Source organism: Delphinus delphis, chromosome 10 (assembly GCF_949987515.2).
Source record: "Delphinus delphis chromosome 10, mDelDel1.2, whole genome shotgun sequence".
NCBI classification, from domain to species: Eukaryota; Metazoa; Chordata; class Mammalia; order Artiodactyla; family Delphinidae; genus Delphinus; species Delphinus delphis.
The window spans coordinates 49886193-49913556 of NC_082692.2; the positions used below are offsets into that span (position 1 = coordinate 49886193).

At 37.7% G+C, this 27364-nt stretch overlaps 1 protein-coding gene across 3 annotated transcripts in view; it reads left to right on the forward strand.

Moving 5' to 3' along the window:
• Positions 1-27364, forward strand: part of RBMS3 (RNA binding motif single stranded interacting protein 3) — a 714611-nt gene that overhangs the window by 638601 nt on the left and 48646 nt on the right. For 2 of the 3 annotated variants that reach the window (XM_060022083.1, XM_060022084.1), the window contains exons 11-12: positions 6617-6727; positions 13680-13727. In XM_060022083.1, coding sequence (XP_059878066.1) covers positions 6617-6727; positions 13680-13727 — 159 coding nt within the window. The remainder of the gene's footprint in view (positions 1-6616; positions 6728-13679; positions 13728-27364) is intronic. The other variant, XM_060022086.1, reaches the window with a different exon arrangement.

Sequence of the window (27364 nt, forward strand, 5' to 3'; positions counted from 1 at the left end):
TATAAAGTTACATAATGTAAAGTCAATAATAGTCTTGCTTCCTTTCATTGATAAATTATAGGATTTGGGCAATTGATTTAGATGTCAGGTATTTAAGAAACTGGTTTATAGCATAAATATAATCTCAGTGTAGAATCTAAGGTCTGCTGTTAGATGTAGGGAGCAGAGAGTGGATGCCTACTTTGTGCCATTTTCTAATTACTGTAATTTCAAATCTTTCTCATTTTGTGTAACTGGAGCTTATGAATATATGTTTGTGTATACCAGGATTTCTGAACCCTAGCACTAGTGTTTTTGGCTGGATAATTCTTTGTTGTGGAGAATTGTTCTGTGTGTTGTGGGATATTCAGCAACCATCGCCTCTACACACGAGGTGTCAGTGGCACCCCTTCCCCAGTTTGACAACTAAAAATGTCTCCAGACATTGCCAAATGGCCCTTTTAGCCACTGCAGAATCACCCCTTGGTGAGGACCACTGGTGTATGCACATACACAGATACTTTTTATTTTGATAATTTCCATAAATATGTGACGGTGGCATTAGTAGAACTTTTTACATCAGGTGAATTTCAGATCTCATCTCTAAGGTTGTGGTGATTGAATATATTAATAAATGCACACATACGTGAGCACAACCTTGGTTTTGAAACTGTACTGCCCTTTGTGAGAACAAGATTTTTCAGAATCTTTGGATTGCTTCCTTTTGACTATTAATCTCAAAATAACGTTTGTAAGAACCTTTTGATTTGAGTTTTTCTCTTTCATCATTTTCCAACCAATATTTATGAAACATATATTACATGCCTCCTACTGTAGACAACACCACGACACTGTAAATAGACAGTTTGAACAAGCAAACGTGATTTCAGCCCTTTTAGAATGAACAATCGAAATTTTAAAAGTTGGTAAATGTTAGCCATTTTTAATTTTACTGAACAATTCGTGGTGCTGATATATAAAATTAATTCACAAACACTCTTTCAAGTATCTACTGCATGTAATTCATAATTATAGGGATTACAAATATGTGTAAACATTACCCTCGCCCTCTTGGAAGGTATATTGAAAGAAGCAAGTGGAGAATAATAAAGGGAAGGAAGGATAGGGGCTAACATGGGGTCCTCAAGGCAGCCTGGCTTCCACACCTGGTTATTCATGATTCTCCCAAGCCTCCAGTGTTTGTTGGAGATCATTCCAAAATGCTTCCAGAGTGGAAGTCTACCAGCTTTGCCACAGCTTTCTGGGTTTCAAATATATATATATATTTTTTTAAGACAGACCATCCTCTGCAAGTTGGACATTGATCAAGGTAGTTGAGGATTAATGAGCGTTTCTGAGGATGGGGAAATCTTTCCCAATCCTTTTTTATCTCTCCCTAGGCAGCCCTATGTAAACCTCACCAAGCACCCCTGCAAACAAAACAAAAGAAAACAAAACCCACGCCAACATCAACAAATGAAAAGGTGAAACATCTCTACATACACAGCATGGAGTGTCACACACTCATATAGCAAGGCGCCGCATTTGGTTAGCTATTTCCCAAGTTAAGTGAAATAACTTTATGCCATTTATATTATGAAAACATCATTGCTACTGGAAAATCCGTTACAGTAACTAGTTTACTTGTAAAGGCATATCATTCTCTGTACATCACATGTGCTAAAAATAGCCTGGTGTATGCAAACTCCACTAGGTATTTATTCTAGAAATATTAAAAACTGAGAACCAGAAAACACACAGATGAGAAAGAAGACAAATGACCTTAAACCACATTTTTTTAAGTCATGTTGAATGATTACTACTAACAAGTCCTATGGTTTTGCATAAGTGACCATAGGAAAAGAGCACAATATGGGCTGCAAACATTTTTTTCTTTTTTGGAAGAAACATAAAGTTTCTTTTTGTTTTTTTCTTATTTTTAATTTATTTTTTTATTGAAGTATAGTTGAATTACAATGTTGTGTTAATTACTGCTGTACAGCAAAGTGACTCAGTTATACACATATATACATTCTTTTTCATATTCTTTTCCATTATGGTTTGTCACAAGATATTGAATACAGTGCCCTGTGCTATACAGTAGGACCTTGTTGTTTATCCATCCTATATATACCAGGTTGGGCTGCAAACATCTTGACCTGAGACATCTAGATAGGACAAGAGGGAAAGAGAGGGTGATATTTCTTTTCCTTTTTTTCACTTACGTTATAATTTTCCTACCTTTTATTAATACTTTTACATTTCTGTGATTTCAGATTCAAGGCTCCCTAAGATTCCAAACAGGAAGGAATTTTAAATGTGCTCCAACACAAGCACACTGATCAAAAAGAAACATGTCAGATCATCAGACTGAGGCCTGAATTACTCAGATAATCACCCCATTTCAGCTCGTCAAAAATGCAGGCTTGACCTCTTTGCATTTTTAAACAAAATGTAATATAATTACTACACAAAGGCTCATACCCTATCACAAGATTGGTTTAAAACAAATAATTGAGAAACAGTATAAATAAAGTAAGACCAAGTATTTGTAGCACTGACTTATACAATAGCCGTTTATAGACAGAGCACACATCTCAAATTTAGGGGGCATCAGAATCATTTGGAGAGTTTATTTTATTTTATTTTATTTTGGAAATTCAACGACAATTTTACATTTTTAATAAAGGCTCAGAAATATTATTGCAGAGCAGGTGGTACAGAAAACTGGTCAAATTTGCATTGGTTAATAATTGGAGTGTGAAACATGACAGGTGAAAATTGATATTGATTTCTTTCCTCTAATATTTGGAAGAGTTCTAAAAGGTAAATAAAATGAGATAACAAGATATATCAAGTCTCACTGATTTCTTTGATCACCTCCTCCCCACATATCACTCCTTCACCTACCATGTTTTGAATAATTCAATGCCCATAGTCTCTCCAGTTCAGTGCATTATAAAACACACTCAAGCTGGTGGAGAGTTTATTAAAACACAGATTCCAATGCCCGAAGCCCAGAGAGTCGAATTTAAATTCTTGATCTTATTTGGAGTGGCACTGGCCTAGAATATTGACATTCACAGGAACATTCATACAGGTAATTCTCATTGTGGTCCATATCATGGCATTAATGTAGGTTTTAAACCAGCTATGTGTGTTCTTGATGGGAGAGAGCCTTGCTGGTGTTTTCCCCAATTTGCCAATGATCCTATATTTCTGTTAGAAAATTAAAATATCAGTGAACTCTCCTAGACTTAAAATTTCTTTCAAATATTGGCAGGAGGTTAACAACACAGATGCTTTTGTGGCCTTAGGTCAGATATATTTATTCCACATCAATGATCTTTGGACACTTTATCCAAAATCCTGTTGAAATTGTTTATTTCAGAATTAGGGCAAACGGCTCCACCCTATGACACTTGAGTGTGAACAGCTTTGTTTTGCAGAGGCCGTGGCTAAAACAGACCAGGCAGTCCCATCCGCTGTCTGGTCATTGTGCTTTTTAGTGGAATTACAGCATGTTACAGTATTTTTCTTTGCAGCTTAAACATTGAGCAAACCCAGACATCCGGAGATGCTAAAATGAAAAATCTGTTTCCTCTTGCTTTGCCATTTGCCAAGCAAACTCCGTCAGACAGCACATTCTATACCTTTTGAGTAAATGAAATTACCCTTAGTGTGTTGGCAACATCTGTCACAAAACGCTCTTCAGTCTATGGCTTAAATGCATCGGATAGGAAGGGATTTAGTGAGGCACGGTTATAATTTTGCATTAACAACCATAGATTTTTCTCTTCCTCTGTTGTTATTTTTTCTTTCTTTTTTCTCTCCCTCACACTTTTTCATGTCTTACACAATACAAAAGAGATTCTGTAGCTGAATTGCAATTGATGAACACAGTGACTGGCAAAGCCCAGTCTCTGTTGTAGATAACCAGCACTTCAAACTCCCTAAGTTGTCTGTCCCTGGTAAAGCGCCATCAAGACAGTGTGTTTCCCCAAGGGGTTCCTGTCTGCTATTTCCAACTTACTGCTTGTAAGTTTCTTCCATCCCTTGAGATTCTTAAGAAATGTATGATCTTAATCATTTGTTGGAATCCTGTGTTTCTTGAACATTTTTACTAAATTCGAATAAGAATGTATGACCTGATGTGTCCTCCCCCAAGAAGCCTTATTTCATTGTTCATTTTATTTGCAGTAGCTGGCCTGGTTAGGAATGTTTCTCTTACGTTGTCTTCCGTGCCTAGCTTTGCTATTTCCAATTCTAAATGATGACACATCCCTCCCCCCACCACACACACACACACACACACACACACACTCTTCGCTTTGATTGTCAGGTTTCTGGTTTATACACAGAAGCAGTGTTCACTCTGTGGCATCTGTAATCAAATGAGTCCCCAAGCACTTTCCATGAAAAGATTCTCTAAAGAGACCAGACGATCCTTCCGAAATTAATTCCAAATGCAGACATTCAATCCTTCTATACTTATCATGCATGGATTTTGATTTAGCTGTCTGTCACAGGCTCACCTTATCTCATTTACGTGTTGCCACCCCCAAAAAAGACTTAAGACTACCTCTCACACGGCTGGGGAGTGAGGTCACCCCTAGGGCATTGCGAAGAAAGTTTCCTGGCCAAACACAATTTGGTCTTTATCTCTGATATATGATGAACAATTCTTTATGTGACTAGGGCAATCTGATTAGAATTGTGGGGTTTCCGGGACTGTCACAAGTTAGCTGTGTGTCAGAACCTCTAGGGGTAAATATTCTAAGAAGATAGCCTAAATCTCAAGTTCAAGAAGAGTATTGAAGTCTTGCACCTGCTAAGGATTAGAATGTTGTGAAAGTGCCACATTTTGGCTAAAAAAAGCATGCTTCAGAACTTCTGTCTTAACTCTGAGATTATTCTATCGTTTATCCCTAAGTGATTTAAGAAGCGTCTCAGTTCTTCTCAAAGTATTTACTGCTAGTTTGATATGACAAATACCTGAAATAAAGGCTAGTAATTTTTTTCTTTTTTTTTAAGGAAAAAGTAAAGATGCTTTTGTTAAATTCAGGCAGCCGGAAGAAAAAGTGTTGTGTCTCTGAATTGTAATTAAGTAAAAGCTTATCATGTCTCTCATTTGAGAAGCATTCTGATGAATGACAGTTTATGGAAGCATCAAGAAATTCAAGCAATGCAAATGCACAACTATGTCTATTTACAAGCTACAGATTATAAAATAACATATGTGTTTTGATTGATTCTAGCTCAAAAGTCCAAACGTCTTTGAGAACAAAGCTAGCTCTGTATATCAATCATTTACAAATATATGGTTCAGTTTCTATTTTCCTTCCGTACTGATGAGGTAGAGCCCACAAGGAAGGCTGAGTGACAGCCTGATCTTTTAACAGGTACAGTCAGGGAGCTGGATTTGGATAATAGCACGAGAAACTGATTATGCTGAGCTAAGGCATTTTAGGACATATTTGCTTGTGGGTAATTAGTTTGGGTGCCGAGATCCTTCCATCCACGTGAATCTGACTTATTTTTTTTTCTTCAAAATGTTTATTTATATGAAAAAAGTCACATAGAAAAATAATGTCTACAGAAAAAAATAGCATTCAGATTCATAATCATTTTTCTACCACTGGGTATTTAAATGAGCTTCTGCCTTTATTACTATCTTTAAAATAAAGCACTGGAATTATACAGTCTCAAAGATTCTATCCAACTCTAGCTTTTCCATTTAAAAAAAAAATCTTTCCATTCTCTAAGTTAGTCAATTAAGGTGGAATAGTAGGATAGTGGAAAGGACAAGGAAGGGAAGGGTAGTATGGCCTGGCTCCAGGCTTCATGGGCCATGTGACACTTTGTATATGGAAAGAATTTTTTTTTATGTCTATTATTTCTTGCATTTCCAACAGTTATGATAAATTAAAAAGCATATTCTGGAAGTGGGCCTTTCCCTGATGAAACACTTGATATTTTTGCATTTAAAAAAATTTCAGTGCTGTTTCATTTGACCAGCGTTTAGCAGTTTAGTATCCTCTAGGCTTGTGTCAAAAGCACAGATAGAAAGAAAGTAGGTCAAAAGATTAGGAGGAAAAAAATATGGGAAATAGTAGCTTTGATTTTTATAACATTTGTGTTAGATTTTAATATGTCCTTTAAAGGTATCCCATCAAGAAACCCATCTGGACCAGAATTATCCCCCTGAGGGAAGGTTGTATTAAGGTGATCAAGAATTATCTGTATAAATCCTGGGTAAATGACAAAAACGAAAGTTTTACTCGATATCAAGAACAATTAGAGAATTTCCATAGTATTTATATTTTTCAGTCAGAGAAGTTTGTATGTAGAACAGTGAGAGAGGATATATCTGATGTCTTAGAATACATTCTACATTGAATATTGGAAGTATAAATGACAATGACAGATAAATCACATCAGAGATAAAGTCGCTAATGTTACATATTTAGACAGGCACAAAATGAAATGAAAGGATGTAAACATCACACATGGCTCAAGTTAGCCTTTTTAGTGAGAAGTAAGCACGTATGATGTTAACACAGCTACTGTGTTTATTTTTTTAAAGTTTCCTTCATTGTGGAACATGTTTTCAGTTGGACGTTGTGTGTGCTTATAGGGTGCTGTGATTACGCCAACAATGGACCATCCTATGTCAATGCAGCCAGCAAACATGATGGGCCCCTTGACACAACAGATGAATCACCTTTCGTTGGGCACAACAGGAACGGTGAGTTGAAGAGTTTGTTTCCTTTTGTTTTCTTGGACTTCATCAATATAAGGTGCAATACTCGCTGTTCTTACTGACATCATCAGCAGAACTGGTTCTGCACCACTGACTAACATGCCTTTTAGGTCCCACTGTGAATAAACTGCCCTCTGCATGCACAGTTCCAGGGCACATTTACTCGCATTGACAAGGCTGAAGGTTCTACCACGTTGCATTTAAATTTGTGTTACTTCTGGTTCCTATGATGCAATGCACCAGGTGTGTCTATTTTAGACCTTGTAACTTAATACACTTGAGCCTAGTTTTTCTTTCCCAGATATTTACCACTTCAGCTCACAGCATCCCCAGGTTATTCACAAGAGAGGGGCCAACCTTGATTATGACTAATATGCAGGGCTTTTTATTTACTTTCAATGTTTAAAGCAATGAAAAGTAATTGAGAACCTCACATAATCAACTTATTCTAATCTTTCTTTTGAATATGTCAACATAGATGATGTTCAAAAAAGGAAAGGAATCTAATGTACCTGATTTTTTTAATAGGTAGGGATGTTTTTGATTAGCCATCATTTTTCCTTAGGGCACAAAAGTATATTCAAAAATGCCCATTGCAGCCTTGCTTTTATATCAACAAGGCAGTTGAAATCATTGGCAAACCTTTGTTTTCTAAAAAATCTTTTCAAAGACAGTTCCCCAAAGGGTCAGGAGGGCAAATGTCAAATACAACATGGAATACTGCAACTTTATTATAGAGAACAATGAAAAATGTCAAAACCAATATCCTATGCAACAGTTTTTATTTTTCATAAATGTTAATGATGATAATTTTGTCATTTTTAAAGACAGAGAGAGGAAAACATATATCTTCTTCTGAGTGAGACAGCTTTAATACTATAGAAAGCCTGATGGAGCCCTATTGCTTCTGTCTGTCCTTAGGAATATAACATCTCCTGATCTCAATGCCCCTCTCCATCCAGTTGAAGTAATGAACATGGAGATCTGTGGGACCCCTTCAACCATATGCCTCTATGACTTTATGCCTATATGTCTCATAGTCACCACTACTGTGATTCTTCTCAGTTATGCTGGCAACATCTCCAAACATCTAAGTACACTAGGTACATTAGCTGTATATTGGAGATTTTACCTTAAAGCAATGGCTTGCTTGCTACATAGATGTGTTGACTCACAGGCTTTTGAGGATTTAAGACGTTTCTGACATGTCCACTGAGGTCTCAGTAATCTGCTCTAAATAGGAGGAAAGTCTGTATACCTAGTGGAAAGAGTCCCATTGTTTCAATAAAGAAATTTAGTTTTATGAACATAAACAAAGTACCCATCTAGAAGGCCTCAGTTGCTGAACCTATAAAAAGCATTTGATGATACCTGTGTCTGAAAGCTTAGACTAGATCAAATGATTCTTTAGGTCTCTGAACTAGACTTTTAAAAGTCATGTCTAAGACTATGTTTAATTTTACAGTGTGGTACAGCTAATTTTCATTAGAATTTGAAGATATTATTTCTATAGCTTTTAGTAATGTGTGAAGATTATCTGTACTCACTTTTCTCATTTATTAATAAAGCAGATCCCAGGACAATATTGGAAGGCTTGAAGTTTCTCATGTCCCACTACTGATTTCCCTTTATATCTGCTTTCCCCTACTTAAATGATCACAAATTATGAATAAATGAAGTAATGCACTTTTCCTGTATTGAATGACAAATTGTAATCCGATAAAGGAGGGAGTTGTAAGGCAAAGCATAAAAAGAAACACTTTATAAATTCTACTCATTTGAATCAAAAGCAAAGCCAGCTGACTCACTGAAATTCAAATTTGGAGGAAACTAGGAGAAATATGACCTAAGTTCATTGAGAATATGACTGAATCCTTTAAGAAATTGAAAAATAAGCTCAATTATATAGAACAGTGTCGGAAGTACAATACTTATTGATTCAATAATGTCTATTATGACTAGTGTTTGAGTATTTTCAAAAAGGATACGTTTATACAAGACCACAATTTTTGCCCAGCTGGTAATAGCCAAATTATTCAGTAATGATATATCCCCTTTTCTTTCTCAGAAAGCAAAAGTTTTAAGCATGTGGCTTATATTTAACATCAAATTTCTTTTAGCTTTTTTAAAAATTATTTTCCTCCTTCACATTTGTACTAATGCTTAAAAACATTATAAGCTTTATGTAAATTGATGTTTTGCAAAGGTTTAAAGTTTCATAAGGTTCTGAAAAGGCAGAGAGAAAACAGTATTAATTTTTAGACTTATTCAACAAAATATCACTGACAATGTTGAGTGTCCAGCAGGAAGTTATACTTTTTTCTTAAACTGTCACTCTTACACTTTGATATAATATCATAGATTCATTTTATCTGAATTTTTGATTGGCATTTGGAGTGGCTCTTATTGATTCTTTTGATTCTTTTAATCAGATTTCACCACCTTATTACATCTTTTCAACACACTTTATCCATTGCTGGGAAGGTGGCCTGGTATCATGGAAAGAACAGTGGGTGTTGAATTTGAGTTTAAAGCCTGGTTCTGCCCCCTTATTAGCTGTGCATGTTTAGGCAGGTTACTTGACCTCTCTGAACTTTTATTTCCTCTTTTGCAAAGTGGGAAAAGTAATGTTTATATCCCAGGGGTGTTGTGAGCGTTAATGGCATGAGATATGGAAAACTTCCAGTTTTTCAAGATAAACTACTTGGATTTTAATGGGAAATCTCCCTATGTTTGAATATTGGACCCAATTTTCCTAAGAGCTGTCAGTTTGTGACTCCTCCCCAAGGTTTTCCTGGTCCTCCTCTGATCTCTCTGGCCATTGCTTCTTTTCTTTCTTAGGCTGCTAAATAAGTTTGTAAACTTCTCATTCATATATGATTTCCTTAACCAGCTCCTCCACTTCGATGGTTTTGAACTCTGCCTTCTATGACGAAGACTCTTATATCTGAGTCCTCAGGGCTAACCTTGTCTTAGAATTTTAGACCATTTTAGAATTTTAGTCATTTGTCCAACCACTTGCTAAATATTTCCACGTGACTCTCCCTCTGACATCTCGAAGTCAACATGACCCAAACTAATCTCATGAGCTTCCCAAGCTTTCTCCCCACTGACCCTTCCTCTTATAGGGTCCTGCTCAAGCTGAACCCACGACCACTCACCGGGGGAGTCCAACACTACACTTAGGACCCAGTGTAGACCCTTTCCTTCTCAAGTCCCACCACATACAGTTACTATTCAAGTCCCATAGACATCTGTCAAATACATCCCTTCTTTCATATTCTAGAGTCTCTGCCCTGGGCCTTGTTTGATTAACTGTAATAGTCCCCTAACTGTTCTTCCTGTTTCCCACCTCAATTTACTCCAGTCTGTTCCCAGCCATATTGCCACAGCCAGTCAATCTAAAACTCTCCGACCACGTCTCTCTCCTACTATAATTTTCCAGAGGCTTTCAGACATCTGAGCTCACTGAAATTCTGCACAACAAGGTGTGAACAGTGACAAGTCAAGATTAAGACAGGAACCTCAAGTCCAGAAATAGTTTCCAGGGGCAGAGCAGAGAGATCCAGGGAGTAACCAAAGTAAGCAGGATTCAGGGCCAATGGGACCTAGAACTAGATTAGAATTTTCCATCTTCAGAAGGGGTGCCTTAGGCCATACGCTATGTCCTGCTTTCTTTTCTAAGATCCCTGAGTAAAGGAAGTGTACTGAGCTGAGCCAAAGCCTCTTTTTCATCTTCATAAAATTAGATGTATTTGGTCCCCCATGACCCCACATTTTGAAAGGGATGCCTTGTAGGTTAATTAACCATTCTTTGCCACCTCAAATGTTTATCGTTCAATTCTTTGCCTATTTTTAAGCTGGACAGAATCTGCAGCGCTTAAAAGAAATGAATTTTATGCAAGCAGTATAACGGTTTTATTCCAGGGCTCTGCTGACCTTGAAGAAGTATCTAGCTTTTCTGCTTTTGTTTATTTTTTGTCACAGGATTCCCTCAAGGACCAAAGCCCTATTATCCGTAATTTCTTATCAGTCTATTGTAAGCTTTAGCAGAAACCATTGGGGATTTTACTGTGTTATGAGAACCTCCAAATTGCATGACGATCTGGTTTTACAAGTTTCTTATCTCCTTTTCATTTGTTCAGTTGGTGGTCACCAGTGGCTTACAATGTCACCAGAATCTGTGGAAAGAAATAAAAAGTTTTTGTTCTGCAGCCTCCTTATCTGCAGTTCTGTTTGTGTCTCCAGACCACTGGTGATTTGTGACATCATTGGATTCTGGTGGTGTAACCTAGCCGCTCACAGAGATAATCTTGTAATTGTTCTTGACTTGTTCAACATAGTTCTCTCACAGTTTTCAGTGGCACCATCCCTCCTGTATTGCTTTGAAATTCTGATGGTATCAGGTGAAAATCCTGAATTATTCATTTTGCTTAGAGATTGTCTATTTTCAACTATTATCCAGGAATATAAGTATTAAGACAGAGTGATAAAAACCAATACACGATGTTAAATGGACTCATGATTGGGAAACAGTATCATAAATTCACAAGTGGTAATGAGTACATCTCCTGAAATGTTTTTTCAGGAAAAAGTATCAATCAATTAAAAATGGTTAAATACAAGAAAGAAAATATAGATGAAAGGGAAGAGTTTTTTAAAATTTATTTAGTCTTGTTGTAAGATAAGTGAATTTTTGAAGTTAGTACAATATAAACAATAAACAAGTAGGCATTAAGTGAAAGTCTAGTATTATGAAAGTTTATTTGCAAATAGTAAGCTTTTGCTGTTTAAAAACTAGATTCTGAATTCCAATAAATTAGCAAAAAATACAAAATTACCAATGTATAAAATGCCAAAGAAATGAACAGATAGTTGATAAAGGAGGAAATAGAAAGCCAAAAAACATATGAAAAATGATCAACTTAACAGTAAATCTAATACAGACACACACATATAACCCATTAAATAAAGTTATTAAAATAATACACATTGCTGACGAAGGTGTGGGGAGATATACATTCTCAAGCATGGATAGTGTGATGGTAGGAATCCAAATTTGTGAAAGTGTCAGCTGGATAGCAGGGTGGGCCTGAAAGACATTTCAAAAATAGCTCTATTCCCCGACCAAATAGTTGTAGTTTTGAAGACCTATTCTCTGGAAATATTCTAGAATAACAGAAAATATATCTTAAAAATATTCAGCCCAGTGTTCTTTATAATGTCTAATAAGGAAGATTAAATAAATCATAATCCATCCATAAACTAGAATGTAATGCAGCATGAAGTTATAAGTGTATAAAATAATTAGGAAGGAATTAACTATCATGTTAAATCAAAAGAGCAGGATGTAAATTTGCATGTGTGAAGTTCGTATCAACTATGAAAAAATATTTATGAAATAAGGCTATAACAAGTACAAACAAGTGTGATGGTTTCTAGATGATGGGATTAGGGATAATTTCTATATTAATCATGATACTTTTCTACATTCTCTAAGAATTCAACAATGAGCATGATTTTTTATAAATTCTAAAATGTTATAAATATATTCTTGGAAAATGACTAGTGTCACAGTCTTGTTTGTTTGTAGTAATAATGTGTGCTTAGTTTTTTAAAAGATAATCAGAGTTACTACCAGTATTAATAAAATATTTGGAGACCCCTTGAAAATGATTTTATATATTCTAGATTTGGGGATTATAATCAAGTCACTAGTTCACATACCTGTTCTGAGAAACAGAATAACTCATGCCTAAGGTTTACTTGCATTTGAATCTTTGATCAATGCTTGCTTGGCTGGCCTTGCATTGTTCAAGTTCTAATCTGTCTTTTCACACACCGTTCACTCATGGGAGAGTGATCAACATTGTCCTTTTGTGGCAAGGAGATGAAACGGATAAATTTGTGATAGTCCAAATTAAGTTACCAAGTAGGTGGACAAGTGAAGTTTGAGATTTTAGTTTTTAAAATGGAATAATGATCATATGAATGGAATGAGGGTCATGCAAAAGCATCCTTTTAACCATGTTTGGGCAGTTTATTTGAATATGAGCAATACCCGGTCCCTTTTACACAGTTTACCCTCCAAGGGGAGCTGGAGAAATTAGAACTTTCCATTTTTAGAAGTGGGGCCATGTCCCACTTTCCTTTGTAAGATCCCTGGCTAAAGAAATGATATTAAGCCAAAACCTCTTTTTCATCTTTAAAAAAGCAGTTATATTTGGTCCCACATCACCCCAACTTTTGAAATGTTTGTCATGTTGTTTAATTAACCTCGATCTACAATTTGCCACCTCCAGTTTTATGACACTTTGGAAAAAGACAGCAGCCATCTGTTGAATATATTCTGTTCTATTGATCTGTGTCTTCACGATACCAGCACACGAAACTCCTTGGCCTCGACCACTGGGGACAGAGCCCAAGATGAGTGGTCAATAACAAAATTCTAGCTTCAAAACATGTCAGCCTCCATAGAATTTGGGAATGTGCAAATTTTTCATTTATCTCTTTTGAAATTGTAGTTATTTCTTTTGTTCTCCAGGACTGGGGTTTCATATTGCACTTTGGTCCCCTTCCTGACGGGCCACTTTGTAGAACTTTTGTGTCAGCCAAAGAGGGTACATATTGCAAGTTGATGACCCAAGGGAGGGACCGAAGTTATGAAAGATGAGGAAGACGACAATACTCTGGGACAGATGATGCTGTCCTCGCAGGTCACACGATGCCTAACGACACGTCCAGAGTGGTGGTTGTGGGGACCGTTGTGTCAACTGTCAACTGTCAAGGGGTCAGAGTGCCTCCTTGAGTGCTTGAAGGCAGGAGCCTTAGGTACCATGTGACATACAGTGGGCACTTCCACGTTTTAGAGCTAAAATTCTATTTTATTTTCTTTTGTACTTCATTGCATTCTTTCTCATGCTCTTTTCATTCAAAGATTCAGTCCCAAGACAGGATTATGATACTCCACCAGCTGTTGTGTCAGGTAGGAAAATTCTAATTCCTTTAAGACTTGATTGGATGGGAGAGAGGGAGCTTGCCTGGTTTTTCTCCAAAACTCTTTAAAGCAGTGATTCTCAAACAGTGATTCTAAGCAGGCATTTCAATTTCAGTTCCGGGGTGGGGGGTTAGCATATGTGGTTCAAAAAAGGATATTTAATATTCCAATCCAGTTTTGTGTATGGAAAATAAATGTGTTGCTTTTGAAATAAAAAGTAAAAGCTCAAAGACTTTTGGTCTATGAAGGATACACAGAAAATTGAGTCTATGTTCTGTGTATCAGTAATTCTTAGTGTTGGAGCATTCATTAGACTTTCTGGGAAATTGGAGAAGGATACTTGTGTTTATCAAAAGAGGGCACAGATGAATAAAAGTAGTTTGAGAAGCACTGCTTTAGAGACCGGAATTCCTCTGAAATCAGAAAATCATCCCATTTTGCTTGCTCAGCACCCACTATAGTGTCTGACACATAGTAGGTACTCGATATAATTGTTGAATGAATCAAAACTTCAAATTTGTTCCAAAAATGGTGTTTTGGATATTGAAAGAAAATCTGCCAATGTTCCACTTGTACAACAAAGTGGCAGAGGTTGATTTGAGAATTCGTTAGTGTCTCGAGCATTTTAATTAGCAATATTGAAGTAGTTTCATAAAATCCAGTGGTGCAGTTTGTCACAGAGTATACATATGTGAAGACATGAGTTTTAATTTTGAACAGCACAGATCTTCTTGTGCTTTCATCTTGATTTTGCATTTTGGTTTCTTGCAAAGAGGAAAATGGGCACAAGTTTTCATTTTTGTTGATTTTAACTAAATAAAATACTGGCAGCATGAAGGGCTTTGAACTCTTTAATCCTTTGATGTGTCAGATGATGAGGACATAAAATCTAAACCAAGAAAGGGCACTGGAGAGAGAGAGCGAGAGACAAAGGCCAGAAACTGAATGGGAGAGCCCAGAGAGCAGCAGAGTCTGGCAACTGAATGGTGGTTTTCAAGCAGAGAACATCATGTTCTTGGCCACCTGGTTTGCTTGACCCAGCATATTCAGGGTAATCCTTTTCTCATGTCTTGTGGACTTGTTTAATTATGCTCATGGCTGAATATTCCTCTTAGAAGTTCAGTTGAGAAGCAATGAGTTAGCTTTCAGCTGTGAAGTTACTTTGGTCCTCCTGGAAATCTCTATAAGTTGTCATTAATGAAAATACCACTTATCTTTCCCTAAAGTGTATTACCTGTCATATCTTCATGTGCCTGTTTTATTTAGGATATGGGACCCCTGGGAAGATGCTTTCTCTAACGTATGTAGCCTTTACTTTGTTTACCGTGTGGCATCTTTGTTTAACAAGAGGCATCTACTCTTAATAATTTGCCAGTATTGATAATAATGAAAGACACAAAATGGAACTTTCCTTCAACTAGGTTTTCTGATTTCACTTTCAAAAACACAATGGAAAAATCAATGAAAACATCAAAAGCACTTACTAGATGTGTGTCATGGGTCAGGCTCTACACAAATCAATTGTGGCAGAACATCTGGAGGCAAATCTGGACTCAGAGTTCCCACCTAATTCCATAGTCAGGCGCCACTGAGAGTCCTTGAGCAGAGAAATGACTTGATCAAAGCAGTGCTTTGAGAAACTTAATCTGGCAGTTTGGTGTGTGCTTGAGGAATAAGACACAGTAATTACGTAGAACATTTAGAAAGCTCAGATATGATATCACTAAACTAAAATAAGTGCTAAGACCCCAGTGAAATACAAAGGGACTAAAATAGAAGTGACAGGAAAAATAACACTTTGGGAGATTTTACAGTTGTTTTCCCCTTACAAGATTGGGTTGGTGGTTTGACATCTTATAAATTTGCACAGACTTCTTTGGCCTCTTTAGTCCATCTCTAAATGAAAATAGACTTGCCTTCCTAAAATGTTTGTGACTTATCTGGTGGGCACAACTTGAATGACACTTGAAAAGGTAACATATCCTTTGCCAAACCCTTGATCAGATCAGGAAAGTGAAACAGGCGTAAGGTATTGTGATATCCTCTTCTCATGTCTCCCAATATGCCAGTGTTGGACAACTCCAATAGTAATCGATTCTTGGCCATTGTAGGAGCCAACTAAACTGCCATGATGTATCAGAGTTTGAGATATCTCCGTGGTAATCTACAGAAACAAAACCCAACCTAATTCTGTTCGATCAATATATCAAACATTTTTTGACCACCCTCTGAGTGCTGGGCACAACACTGAAGTACTAGGGATACAAAGATGAATAGAAAATGGACCATTGGTTAAAAAAATATATGATGGTCTAAATTAATGTTGTTGTTGTTGATAATGATGATGTTGAAATGTATAAAGTATGGAGGAACTAAAATTTAGAATCTACAATGAAGATTGGGAACCCTCAGGAATAAAGTGAATTCTGAGCTTGATGTGGAAGGATGAATATGAGTTTACCAGTTGGACAAGAGTGGGAAATGTACATGAGGTGAATGGGACAGGAAATGAAATTCTATGGGGTGATTAGATGACAGCAAGTTATTTGGTATTCTTGGGGCAAAACATCACGATGGCAGACACTGAAGGTGATCTCAGGGTAATCAGGGTAAATCTGATTTTAGGCAAGAACTCTTTCCTCTTTGAGCCACATGCCACCTTGTTCTTTTAGTTATTCAAATAGTATTTATTGGGAGCACACTTTGTGACAATCACTGTGTCGGGTGCTAGGGATACAACTTCCTTCTAAGAACTTAGGGTCCAATTAGGAAGTTAGGCACAAGCAAGAGATTACAAGTTTGTAAAGTCTTCAATAAGATGCCTGAGTTCAGAATCTACTGTGTCACTTACTAGTTGTGGAACCTTGGGAAAATTATGTAACTTCTCTGTAGCTTGGATTATTTATCTGAGGAAATATTAATTACCTCGTAAGGTGTTGTGAGCATTAGATGAGTTAAGATATGTAGCCTGCTTAGCACAGGTTCTGGCATCAAATAAGTGCTCAAATGTTATTAGCAACAGCTATGCTAATCATCCTTGTTACAAGGCGCTATAGGGACACAAAGAGAAAACTGACCCACGGTAGGAGTCAGAGAAAGTGGAAGAAACCTCTGAATGGAGACATAAGGACACATGGGAATTAGCCAAGTGAAAAATAAGATGGAGGGGGGAGTTTCAGACTAACAGGGCAGCATGTACAAAGCTCATGGGTAGCAGGATATGGCAAATTCGGGGAACTACAGATGGTTCAGTAGGACAGGGATGCATAAAGAGAGATGAGAGTAGAGAAAATGATCCTGGACAAATAAGGTGGAGCAATGTCACCAGCTATGGTAGCTGGGACTCCATCCTGCTGGCAATAGATGTAAACTAAAAAGTTTAAGTTGGAGAGTGACATGGTCACTCTGGATATAGGTGGAGAATGCACTGGAGAGAGACAGAACTGGAAAACAGGGACCAGGACTCAGGAGTCCAAGCACAAAATCAAGTTGACATGTGCCCAAGGTGTGCAAATAAGAATGGAGAGTTAACAAATTTGACAAATTTGAAAGAAGTAGAATACACAGGACTTAGTAACTCACTGGATGTCAGAGTAGAAGGAGAGGAAAGAGTTAAAGGTAGCTCTTAAGTTCCTGGCACTCAATGGCCTGAGGTGTCATTTGCTGAGCTCTGAACCAGAGGAAAGAGAATCAAATTTGGCAGGAAAGAGTTTGAGTGCAGTGTTGTACACGTTGAGTTTGAGATGTCTGTGAGGCATCCAAATAGAGATAATCAATAAATATTTGGATGTCTGTTTCTGGAGCTCATAAGACAGCTCTTAGGTAGAAATGGATTTTGGAGTCATCGTCATGGAATTAACTCATGTCACCCAGAAAATGTGCTTCAAGTGAAGAGAAGTAAGCCGATCCTTGAAAATAAAGAATGGGCAGAAAAAGGAACCTAAAGTAAAGATTGGAAAAGTTAACTATAGACATAAAAGGAAAATCAAGAGTGTGAGGTTTCCAAAGACACCAAAGCAAGAGAGGGTTTCAAGAGAGGCCAGTCTGTTAAGATGAGTTTTGAAAAGAAGCCATTGGGTTTCGTGACACAGAGGTCACTAGCCACTCTGATAGGGTCGTTTTAGGGGGAAGAGCAAGACAGTGAATGTCCTATGACAAAGTGGATGTAAAAAGTGTCGTACCTAACAAAATTGGCTTTGAAGAGGAGAGACGATAATAACAGAAAACGAATGGAGAAGGGAACTGATCGATTGACTAATTTTTTTTTTAAGATGGGAAATGTTTGGTCATGATAGGAAGAAGCCAGGAAGGAGTTCTAACGGTTGAAGATGTAATTCATACAGGGGATGACTGATAGAACAAGGTCATTGAGGAAGCCAGACATCTCCTCTAGGAATGCAGGAGGACAGGAGGAAAGGACAGTGCACCTGCATGTAAGTTTGTAAGCATACGAGTAGGAAGTCAAATATAGGGTTTCCTACATGATAAATACTTTTTTTGTTTGTTTGTTTTAATTTTTTTAATTGAAGTATAGTTGATTTACAATGTTGTGTTAATTTCTGCTGTACAGTATAATGATTCAGTTATACACACACACACACACATATATATATACGTATATATTCATGTATATATACATGTATATCCTGTGATAAAACATCACAGGATATTGAATATAGTTCCCTGTGCTGTACAGTAGGACCTTGCTGTTTATCCATCCTATATATACTAGTTTGCATCTGCTAATCCCAACCTCCCAGTCCATCCCTCCCCCCAACCCCCTCCCCCTTGGCAACCACCAGTCTGTTCTCTATGTCTGTGAGTCTGTTTCTGTTTCATAGATAAGTTCATTTGTGTCGTATTTTAGATTCCACATGTAAGTGATATCATATGATATTTGTCTTTCTCTGTCTGACTTACTTCACTTAGTATGATCATCTCTATGATACTACTTGTTTGTGTGTGTGTGTGTGTGTGTGTGTGTGTGTGTGTGTGTGAAGTATTAAATGCCATCTTCTGAGAGTGAGTGGGAATGGCATGGTAAGGGACTGAAGGAGAACAGAGATTTGGAAAAAGAAAGCCAACTAGCAATACACAGGAAGCTTGAGGGGCAGCCCTGGGGGGCCATTTGAAGCTACAGACTATAGATTTTTGTTATACCAGTCTGTGAGGATGTTTGATTTTTCACTGTAGTGATCAGTAGCCAAGAAGGCAGTGGATTAATCCAGGGCTAAGGTTTCACTGAGTGGAGTGAGAAAAGAGGCAATGTGTGCTGACATTGGCAAGAGAGTTACCGAGTGACAAACTAGTTTCCAGGATGGATAGAAAAAGAAAAGAAGGCAGTAGAGTGTGGGAGAAAAGGAGAAAGCAAGGAAGATAGAGACTAGAGGTCTCAACGAGGCATACAAAGTGGTCAGAAGTACAATATTTAGATTTAGGAATGTGGATAATGAACTGATATTTCTCAGCAAAGTCAAGGTCATGGGAGCAGATGGCCAAAGTGGACTTGAGGTGAAGGTGATGGAGGTTAAGGAAGTTCATCAATATGAGCATAACAAGGTGCTATTTCAGTGGGGTATTTTTGTACGTCTAGATTTTGTTTTGTTTTGTTGATTTGTTTTTTGTTTGTTTGTTTGTTTTTTGCGGTACGCGGGCCTCTCACTGTTGCGGCCTCTCCCGTTGCGGAGCACAGGCTCTGGACGCACAGGCTCAGCGGCCATGGCTCATGGGCCCAGCTGCTCCATGCATGTGGGATCTTCCCGGACCAGGGCACGAACCCATGTCCCCTGCATCGGCAGGCGGACTCTCAACCACTGCGCCACCAGGGAAGCCCTGTTGATTTGGTTTTTGACACTAATAGATGTGGGCTAATCATCAGGAAGAATGTCCCCAATAGAGGGGATCACTGATAGAACATATTTCTGGAACATGTTACAAAGACACTGAAGACTTGACCTCACAGAATGTTTAAGAATCAAGTTTTTTTCTGGAACGTTTGGAATATACATCTAATTAAAGGCAGGAAAGTATATCAGAGTAGTATTTTTCAGAGTGTGATTTGGGTATCACCATGCTACTTGAAGTGTTTTTAGGAGTATAGGAACCAAAACCTTTTATTTTGACTTCAGCAGCTGTAGAGTTACTTTAATGTGAATTTGAATTAAGGTCGTCAAATGCATGGCTGAAGATCTCTTTGCTTAGGAAAAGTCTAAGGTGAATAGTTAAACAGTGAATACATTAAAAAAAATAATAATAATTCAGGAAGGATAGAGCTAAGGCCAGAGTGGTGATGTCCAGAGAAAGTGGTTGAGGTTTGGGAGATGGGGGTCTCTGATTTATTTCCTCTCTCCTCTCCAAGTCTCCGCTACACCTTATCCAGCTCATTTCAAGGACAGAAAACAGGAAGTCCGGAACTACCCTCCACATTTTCATGCAAAATCACGAGTCTATTCTCTTTTTAGTGTTTCTTTTCCATACAATGATAACTCTTTAAAAGATCCTCCTATTTGAAAATGAAAAGTAAAACATCATTTTATTTTCTGTTCATAGTTGGATGTTATGAGAAACATATGAAAACTATAGATAAATGTTGTCAAATGTTTATCTCAGTTGCTTTGAACTTAATTTCCTAGATGGGCATCATGATGAAATCAAGAAAAAGACCACAATGGACAGAGAACAAACTGAAGTAGAACCAAAATTCATTCTCCTTTTCTGAAAACCTTAGAATTCAGAATTTGAATCTGTGTTTGGAAAAACTGAAACAAAGGACCAAAAATACATTGACAGCAACCCATAGAACTTCTGAACATACTTTCATCCTCTGCCATATTCCTTCTACATACTGGCTAAAATAGGTTGAAAAGAGTCAATCATCTTACCATCAGTACAACTTCAGGACAAGAATGAAGTCTTCACCGTGGTACTTGCCCTGATTCAGACAAAATTCACTGTTAAACTTATGCAGTTTTTCCACATTGTTTTGCTAGTCAATAATATCAGTTTGCATTGGAAAGCCTCCCTAATTTGTTTTTGTTTTTGCGGTACGCGGGCCTCTCACCGTTGTGGCCTCTCCCGTTGCAGAGCACAGGCTCTGGACGCGCAGGCTCAGCGGCCATGGCTCACAGGCCCAGCTGCTCCACGGCATGTGGAATCCTCCAGGACCAGGGCATGAACCCGTGTCCCCCACATCGGCAGGCGGACCCTCAACCACTGCGCCACCAGGGAAGCCCAGCCTCCCTAATTTGGAATCGGTGATGCTCTACCAAAGATTTGGTTGAAACCCATCTTTGTACTAACTCTTCTTGAGTGGGTATTACTTTATAAAACTCTTCCATAATTTGGCAGGGATGAGGGGTGATGTTTAAGCTACTTCAAAGAGCAAAACCATTTTTCAAATGGGGGGGTGTTTAAGCTACTTCAAACCATTTTTTAAGCTCTAAACATTGGTTTTCATGGATACCATGAGCTAATTACAAATGATCTCCATCTCTTAATTAAAAATTAGGTCCATTAGTACCTCCAGTTACCTACAATTAGCCATTAAGTTGTATTTACTATAAAAGACCTGACACAGACCATGCATGAAAATCAGTTTCATTTCTTTGCTCAGATTCTGTGCATCTACTTTGATTACCAAACTGCATTTGTTTAAATGTACTAATTTGTTTGTACATTTGTTTAAATGTACTAATTAATTGATTTTTTTCTTTTTAATAAGTTCAATAAGGAGACTTTGTTCTACTTATTATTCATTCATTCAACTAATATTCACTGAGCTCCTAGAGTGCTACAAGGAACCAAGGCTAGATGGTATAAAATAGAGATACATCCCATGCCTTCAAAGAACATAGATTCTAACAGCAAAGGACAGAGTTACAAAGAACTGTCACAAAACACAGCACGTGACAGATATCCTAAGAGCAGTACACAGAGCGGGACTTTGTACAAGCATTTGACGCACAGGCCTGTGCATGCTGTTACTGTGATCCTGCTGGCGCATTTGTATTGTTCACTACGTTACAGAAATGAAGTTTTAAAAGACTAACTGTGGGACCACAATTTTTAGTGCTCTATTCAAGAAACTGTTAACTAAAGAGAACTTATGCACATAGTCTTTTCTGATATCTAAACATCACTGTTATTTCACCCAGTTTCTTTTTTCCGGGGTGGAGGTGGAGCAGAGCATGGGATAGGAGGATACAAAATCCTATGCCTTACCTTCTAATCCAGCGATTTTTTTTTTTTCTGTAAAGGTCCAGAAGTAAATATTTTAGGCTTTGCCAGCCATTGGCTCATGTCACAACTACTCTTGCCTTTCAGGATGAAAGCAGCCACAGACCATGTGTAAATGGATGAACATGGCCACATCCCAATAAAACTTTATTTATAAAACAAGGCAGCAACCAAGATTGGCCTGTGGGGTACAGTTTGCCCACCTCTGCTCTAATCAATGTATTTTCCTAAGTATTCCAAATTAAATACTATTACTGACATTCCTTATAATAAGAGCATGAAGTTCTTTTCCTTTAAAGCTAGCAGTTGTGTGTGTGTTTTTAATTTCATGAAAGGCAGATGAAATGTCAGAAAGGCAGAGGTGGAGAGATGGAAATGAGGACTGAGAGAGACGTTTCTTATAGTTTTACTTTGCACAACATGATTGATTGTAGTTCCGAAGTATGAAAACACTTTAAGCATATTTATATTTTTCATGTGCTCAGCCTATATGTGTTTTCTGGGATGTATCTGTATGTGCCAGCAACAGAGGATTATCAACCAGGAAAATCAATATATATTCTGTTAATATCCCCTTGGCAGCCTTTAGAATTCTGTACTTTTAGCAATTTAGGGAAAAGGTAAAAGATACATCATCTCAATAGATTTGTAGTAAAAATGTATTTTACATCTTTGTCCTTCCACCTGGGCTGGTACTGTTGTTGCTGTTGTGGTTGGTTTGAGTCCACTGAAGTTGTCCTTGATCTGTCAGCGCTAGTGATTCTGTGTTCCCGGGTGACTGCTTTCTCTGAGCATTGTGTTCTGCTTGGCGCACACATCCAATGGAAAGGCAGTATCCACAGTGTCTTCCCTGTGGTAGAATCCTTCAGTGGGTGGCAGCAATGGGCTTAGGGCAGCCATGGCCACCACACACGTGTCCTGAGTACTTCAGTCATCTGTAAAAGGCAGTACCTACGTAAGGGTGACAGAGAAAGAGAGCATTTTCAAGACAACAGCAGATTTTAAAGGAAGCTAACTGCATGTGCAGGCATCAGCCCATCTGGCACTAACACCACATTGTTCCCTTTTTAATCAACTGCACAAAGTGGGCACTTGAGGTTCCTGTCGGAGAATCCAACCATGAATTGACTACAATGCAGTCCTTGCCAAAGGCATGCTTGAGACACCTGACACTGGAGAGAGACTGCCTCGCAGACACGCTAACATTTCTCTAGACTCTATGTTAAATTGGTTTATCAGATAGCAAAATACCTGAACCATATAATTGCACATCCCTGTAGAAATGCTTTCTCAGGGTGAATTTTAACATTTTAACCTCTTCTTTCTTAGACAGGTGATATATGACACACACATTTAAGCAACATCTAGCTTTTTTAAGATGCCACAGTGGATGTAATTATCCATTATTTTACCCAGCACCCTTTATAAAGAAACAAATGATGAATCGCTCCTTGAGTTCAGTGCCTCGGCAAGTATCTCTCTCCATGTGAGCGGATATACTTCTTTTGAACTGGCAATGTAAAATACATAACTTAGTCTATTTCCCTTTGGCCTTGGTTGTCAGGACAGTGGGAATCAGATGTACTACACTGCAAACTTTCCTGGTATATCATGTTCTCTCTCTTGCTCTCAGCTGTTTGTTGATTTGCTGGTATTTTTCATTGTGCTTTTTAATACAGTGCTTAATTTTATAAATCCCTCACAGATTCCACTTGGAAGCACAAAAGCTCTAATTCCTATGGTAAAAAATAAATGAAACAAATGCTAATGGGCTCAAGGAAGTTTGCGTGCTCTGAAGTCTGGGTGGAAAGATAAAATGAAAGATGATCATGATTATGCGTTGATCTGATAGAAAAAATTGCCAGCAGGCACTGTTTTTATTCATTACACGTGCAACTCTGAATAGGAATAAGTATGGTATAATAATTGGAAATGGCTTTTAGAGTCAAGAGTATGTATGTGATTCCTGGTCCAGCTAGTTAATAATTATTTAACAATGACAGCCACTTAAATTTTCTGAAGCTAACTTTTCCTCTCTTTAAGTGTAGATAATAATGCATTAGCATCTCTCTATATGTATTAATAGAAGAATTTATTGAGGTGACACAGCTAAAGTACCTAGTAAGTACCTGACTCATAATAGATATTAAACTATTATTGAGCCTTCTTTTCCTCTTCCTTTCCTCACATTTAGGGAAGTATATTAGGAATTTTGAAGTGTCACTAACCTTGCATTTACATGATAGATGCACTGAACCAAAATAGTATTTTAAAATAGAGTTTCCAAACTCAGTATCTAAAAATAGAAGAAATATTAAAGGGTTTAACTGTGTATCTTCTCTATTGGCTGAACTATTATAATATTATTAGCTGAATTCATATAATAAATAAATTATAAAGCTTTTTTAACAAGATGAAAAATAATCTTCTAAATGGAAGGTGAAAAAAGGTAACAAAAGTAAATAATCATTAGGATTTTGGGTCCTAAAACGTACATATGAACAGAAGCTAGAAGAGGATGAATTAAGTGATTATCGTAAGTGCTTTTAATTTTTTTCTAAACTTTTAGACATGTTGCTTTGCAGCTTATATAATTTACTAGAATTTTAACAGCACAGTCTTTGAATATACATAATTTTCTTTCATTTATTATTTACCATAGGAATTAGAGCTTTTGTGTTTCCAAGTAGAATTTGTGAAGGGTTTATAAAATTAAGCACTGTAGGGGCTTCCCTGGTGGTGCAGTGGTTGGGAGTCCGCCTGCTGATGCAGGGGACGCGGGTTCGCGCCCCGGTCCAGGAGGATCCCACATGCCGCAGAGCGCCTGGGCCCGTGAGCCATGGCCGCTGGGCCTGCGCGTCCGGAGCCTGGGCTCCGCAACGGCAGAGGCCGTGGCAGTGAGAGGCCCACGTACCGCATAAATAAATAAATAAATAAATAAATAAATAAAATAAAAAATTAAGCACTGTATTAAAATGCAAAATTTATATACTGGGGAAACATGAATATATTACTATGAAGATGAGGATTATAGTGATTGTGATGATTATATTGATGGTAGTGGTAGCAGTAGTGACCTCTAAAAATGTCCCCACTTCCATTCATTATATCTCAACCCTATGACATTTAAGGCAGAATTACAAGAAACATATCTTTCTATAGAGGTGGCATAGAATTTTTGAGCAATTCTATTGTCTAAAGTCACTGTTTAAATCAACTATACATCAATAAAAAAATAAAAATTAAAAAAAAATAAAGAATTTTTTGGGGGGGGATTTTTTTTTTAAACATCTTTATTGGAGTATAATTGTTTTGCAATGGTGTGTTAGTTTCTGCTTTATAACAAAGTGAGTCAGTTATACATATACATATGTCCCCATATCTCTTCCCTCTTGCGTCTCCCTCCCTCCCACCCTCCCTATCCCACCCCTCTAGGTGGTCACAAAGCACCGAGCTGATCTCCCTATACTATGCAGCTGCTTCCCACTAGCTATCTATTTTACGTTTGGTAGTGTACATATGTCCATGCCACTCTCTCACGTTGTCCCAGCTTACCCTTCCCCCTCCCCATATCCTCAAGTCCGTTCTCTAGTAGGTCTGTGTCTTTATTCCTGTCTTACCCCTAGGTTCTTCATGACCCCTTTTTTTATTTTTTAGATTCCATATATATGGGTTAGCATACAGTATTTGTTTTTCTCTCTCTGACTTACTTCACTCTGTATGACAGACTCTAGGTCCATCCACCTCACTACAAATAACTCAATTTCATTTCTTTTTATGGCTGAGTAATATTTCATTGTATATATGTGCCACATCTTCTTTATCCATTCATCTGTTGATGGACACTTAGGTTGCTTCCATGTCCTGGCTATTGTAAATAGAGCTGCAATGAACATTTTGGTACATGACTCTTTTTGAATTATGGTTTTCTCAGGGTATATGCCCAGTAGTGGGATTGCTGGGTCATATGGTAGTTCTATTTTTAGTTTTTTAAGGAACCTCCATACTGTTCTCCATAGTGGCTGTATCAATTTACATTCCCACCAACAGTGCAAGAGGGTTCCCTTTTCTCCACACCCTCTCCAGCATTTACTATTTGTAGATTTTTTGATGATGGCCATTCTGACCAGTGTGAGATGATATCTCATTGTAGTTTTGATTTGCATTTCTCTAATGATTAATGATGTTGAGCATTCTTTCATGTGTTTGTTGGCAGTCTGTATATCTTCTTTGGAGAAATGTCTATTTAGGTCTTCTGCCCATTTTTTGATTGGGTTGTTTGTTTTTTTGATATTGAGCTGCCTGAGCTGCTTGTAAATTTTGGAGATTAATCCTTTGTCCGTTGCTTCATTTGCAAATATTTTCTCCCATTCTGAGGGTTGTCTTTTCGTCTTGTGTATGGTTTCCTTTGCTGTGCAAAAGCTTTGAAGTTTCATTAGGTCCCATTTGTTTATTTTTGTTTTTATTTTCATTTCTCTAGGAGGTGGGTCAAAAAGGATCTTGGTGTGATTTATGTCATAGAGTGTTCTGCCTATGTTTTCCTCTAAGAGTTTGATGGTGTCTGGCCTTACATTTAGGTCTTTAATCCATTTTGAGTTTATTTTTAAGACACTATTATTTTTATGTGAATTAATTATCCACCTATCAGAAGGTGCATCTCCAAAACCAAGTGACTGCCGCCTTTAACATTTTTCTTATTGAAATCAAATTTCAAGTGATATATATTCTGTTCCTTGCATACAGTGCTTGGAATAACCTAAAATCTTACCAGTTTTTTTGGTTTTTTTAAATAAATTTATTTATTTATTTTTTTGGCTGCATCAGGTCTTTATTGCTGCACACGGGACTTTCTCTAGTTGTGGCGAGCGGGGGCTACACTTCGTTGCGGTGCACAGGCTTCTCATTTGTCATTGTGGTGGCTTCTCGTTTTGCGGAGCATGGGCTCTAGACACATGGGCTTCAGTAGTTGTGGCACACGGCCTCAGTAGTTGTGGCTTGTGGGCTTTAGAGCACAGACTCAGTAGTTGTGGCGCACAGGTTTAGCTGCTCCGCAGCACGTGGGATCTTCCCGGACCAGGGCTCGAACCCGTGTCCCCTGCACTGGCAGGCAGATTCTTAACCACTGCGCCACCAGGGAAGTCCCCCTCCCAGCTTTTTTAAAGTGAGACTTCCAGTCTCTTATGTTTAATGGGATTGATGTCATACATTTGAAATTGGGATCATATACAATATACTTTAATTACATATGACATTAAGTCTAACTTCCACAAGTTTTATATCTATATATGTATATATAATTATATGTGTGTATTCATGTGTGCGTGTGTGTATACATGAAATCTCCTAATATTGGAGATAATTCATTTTCCCAAGCTGTAGATCACAAAATA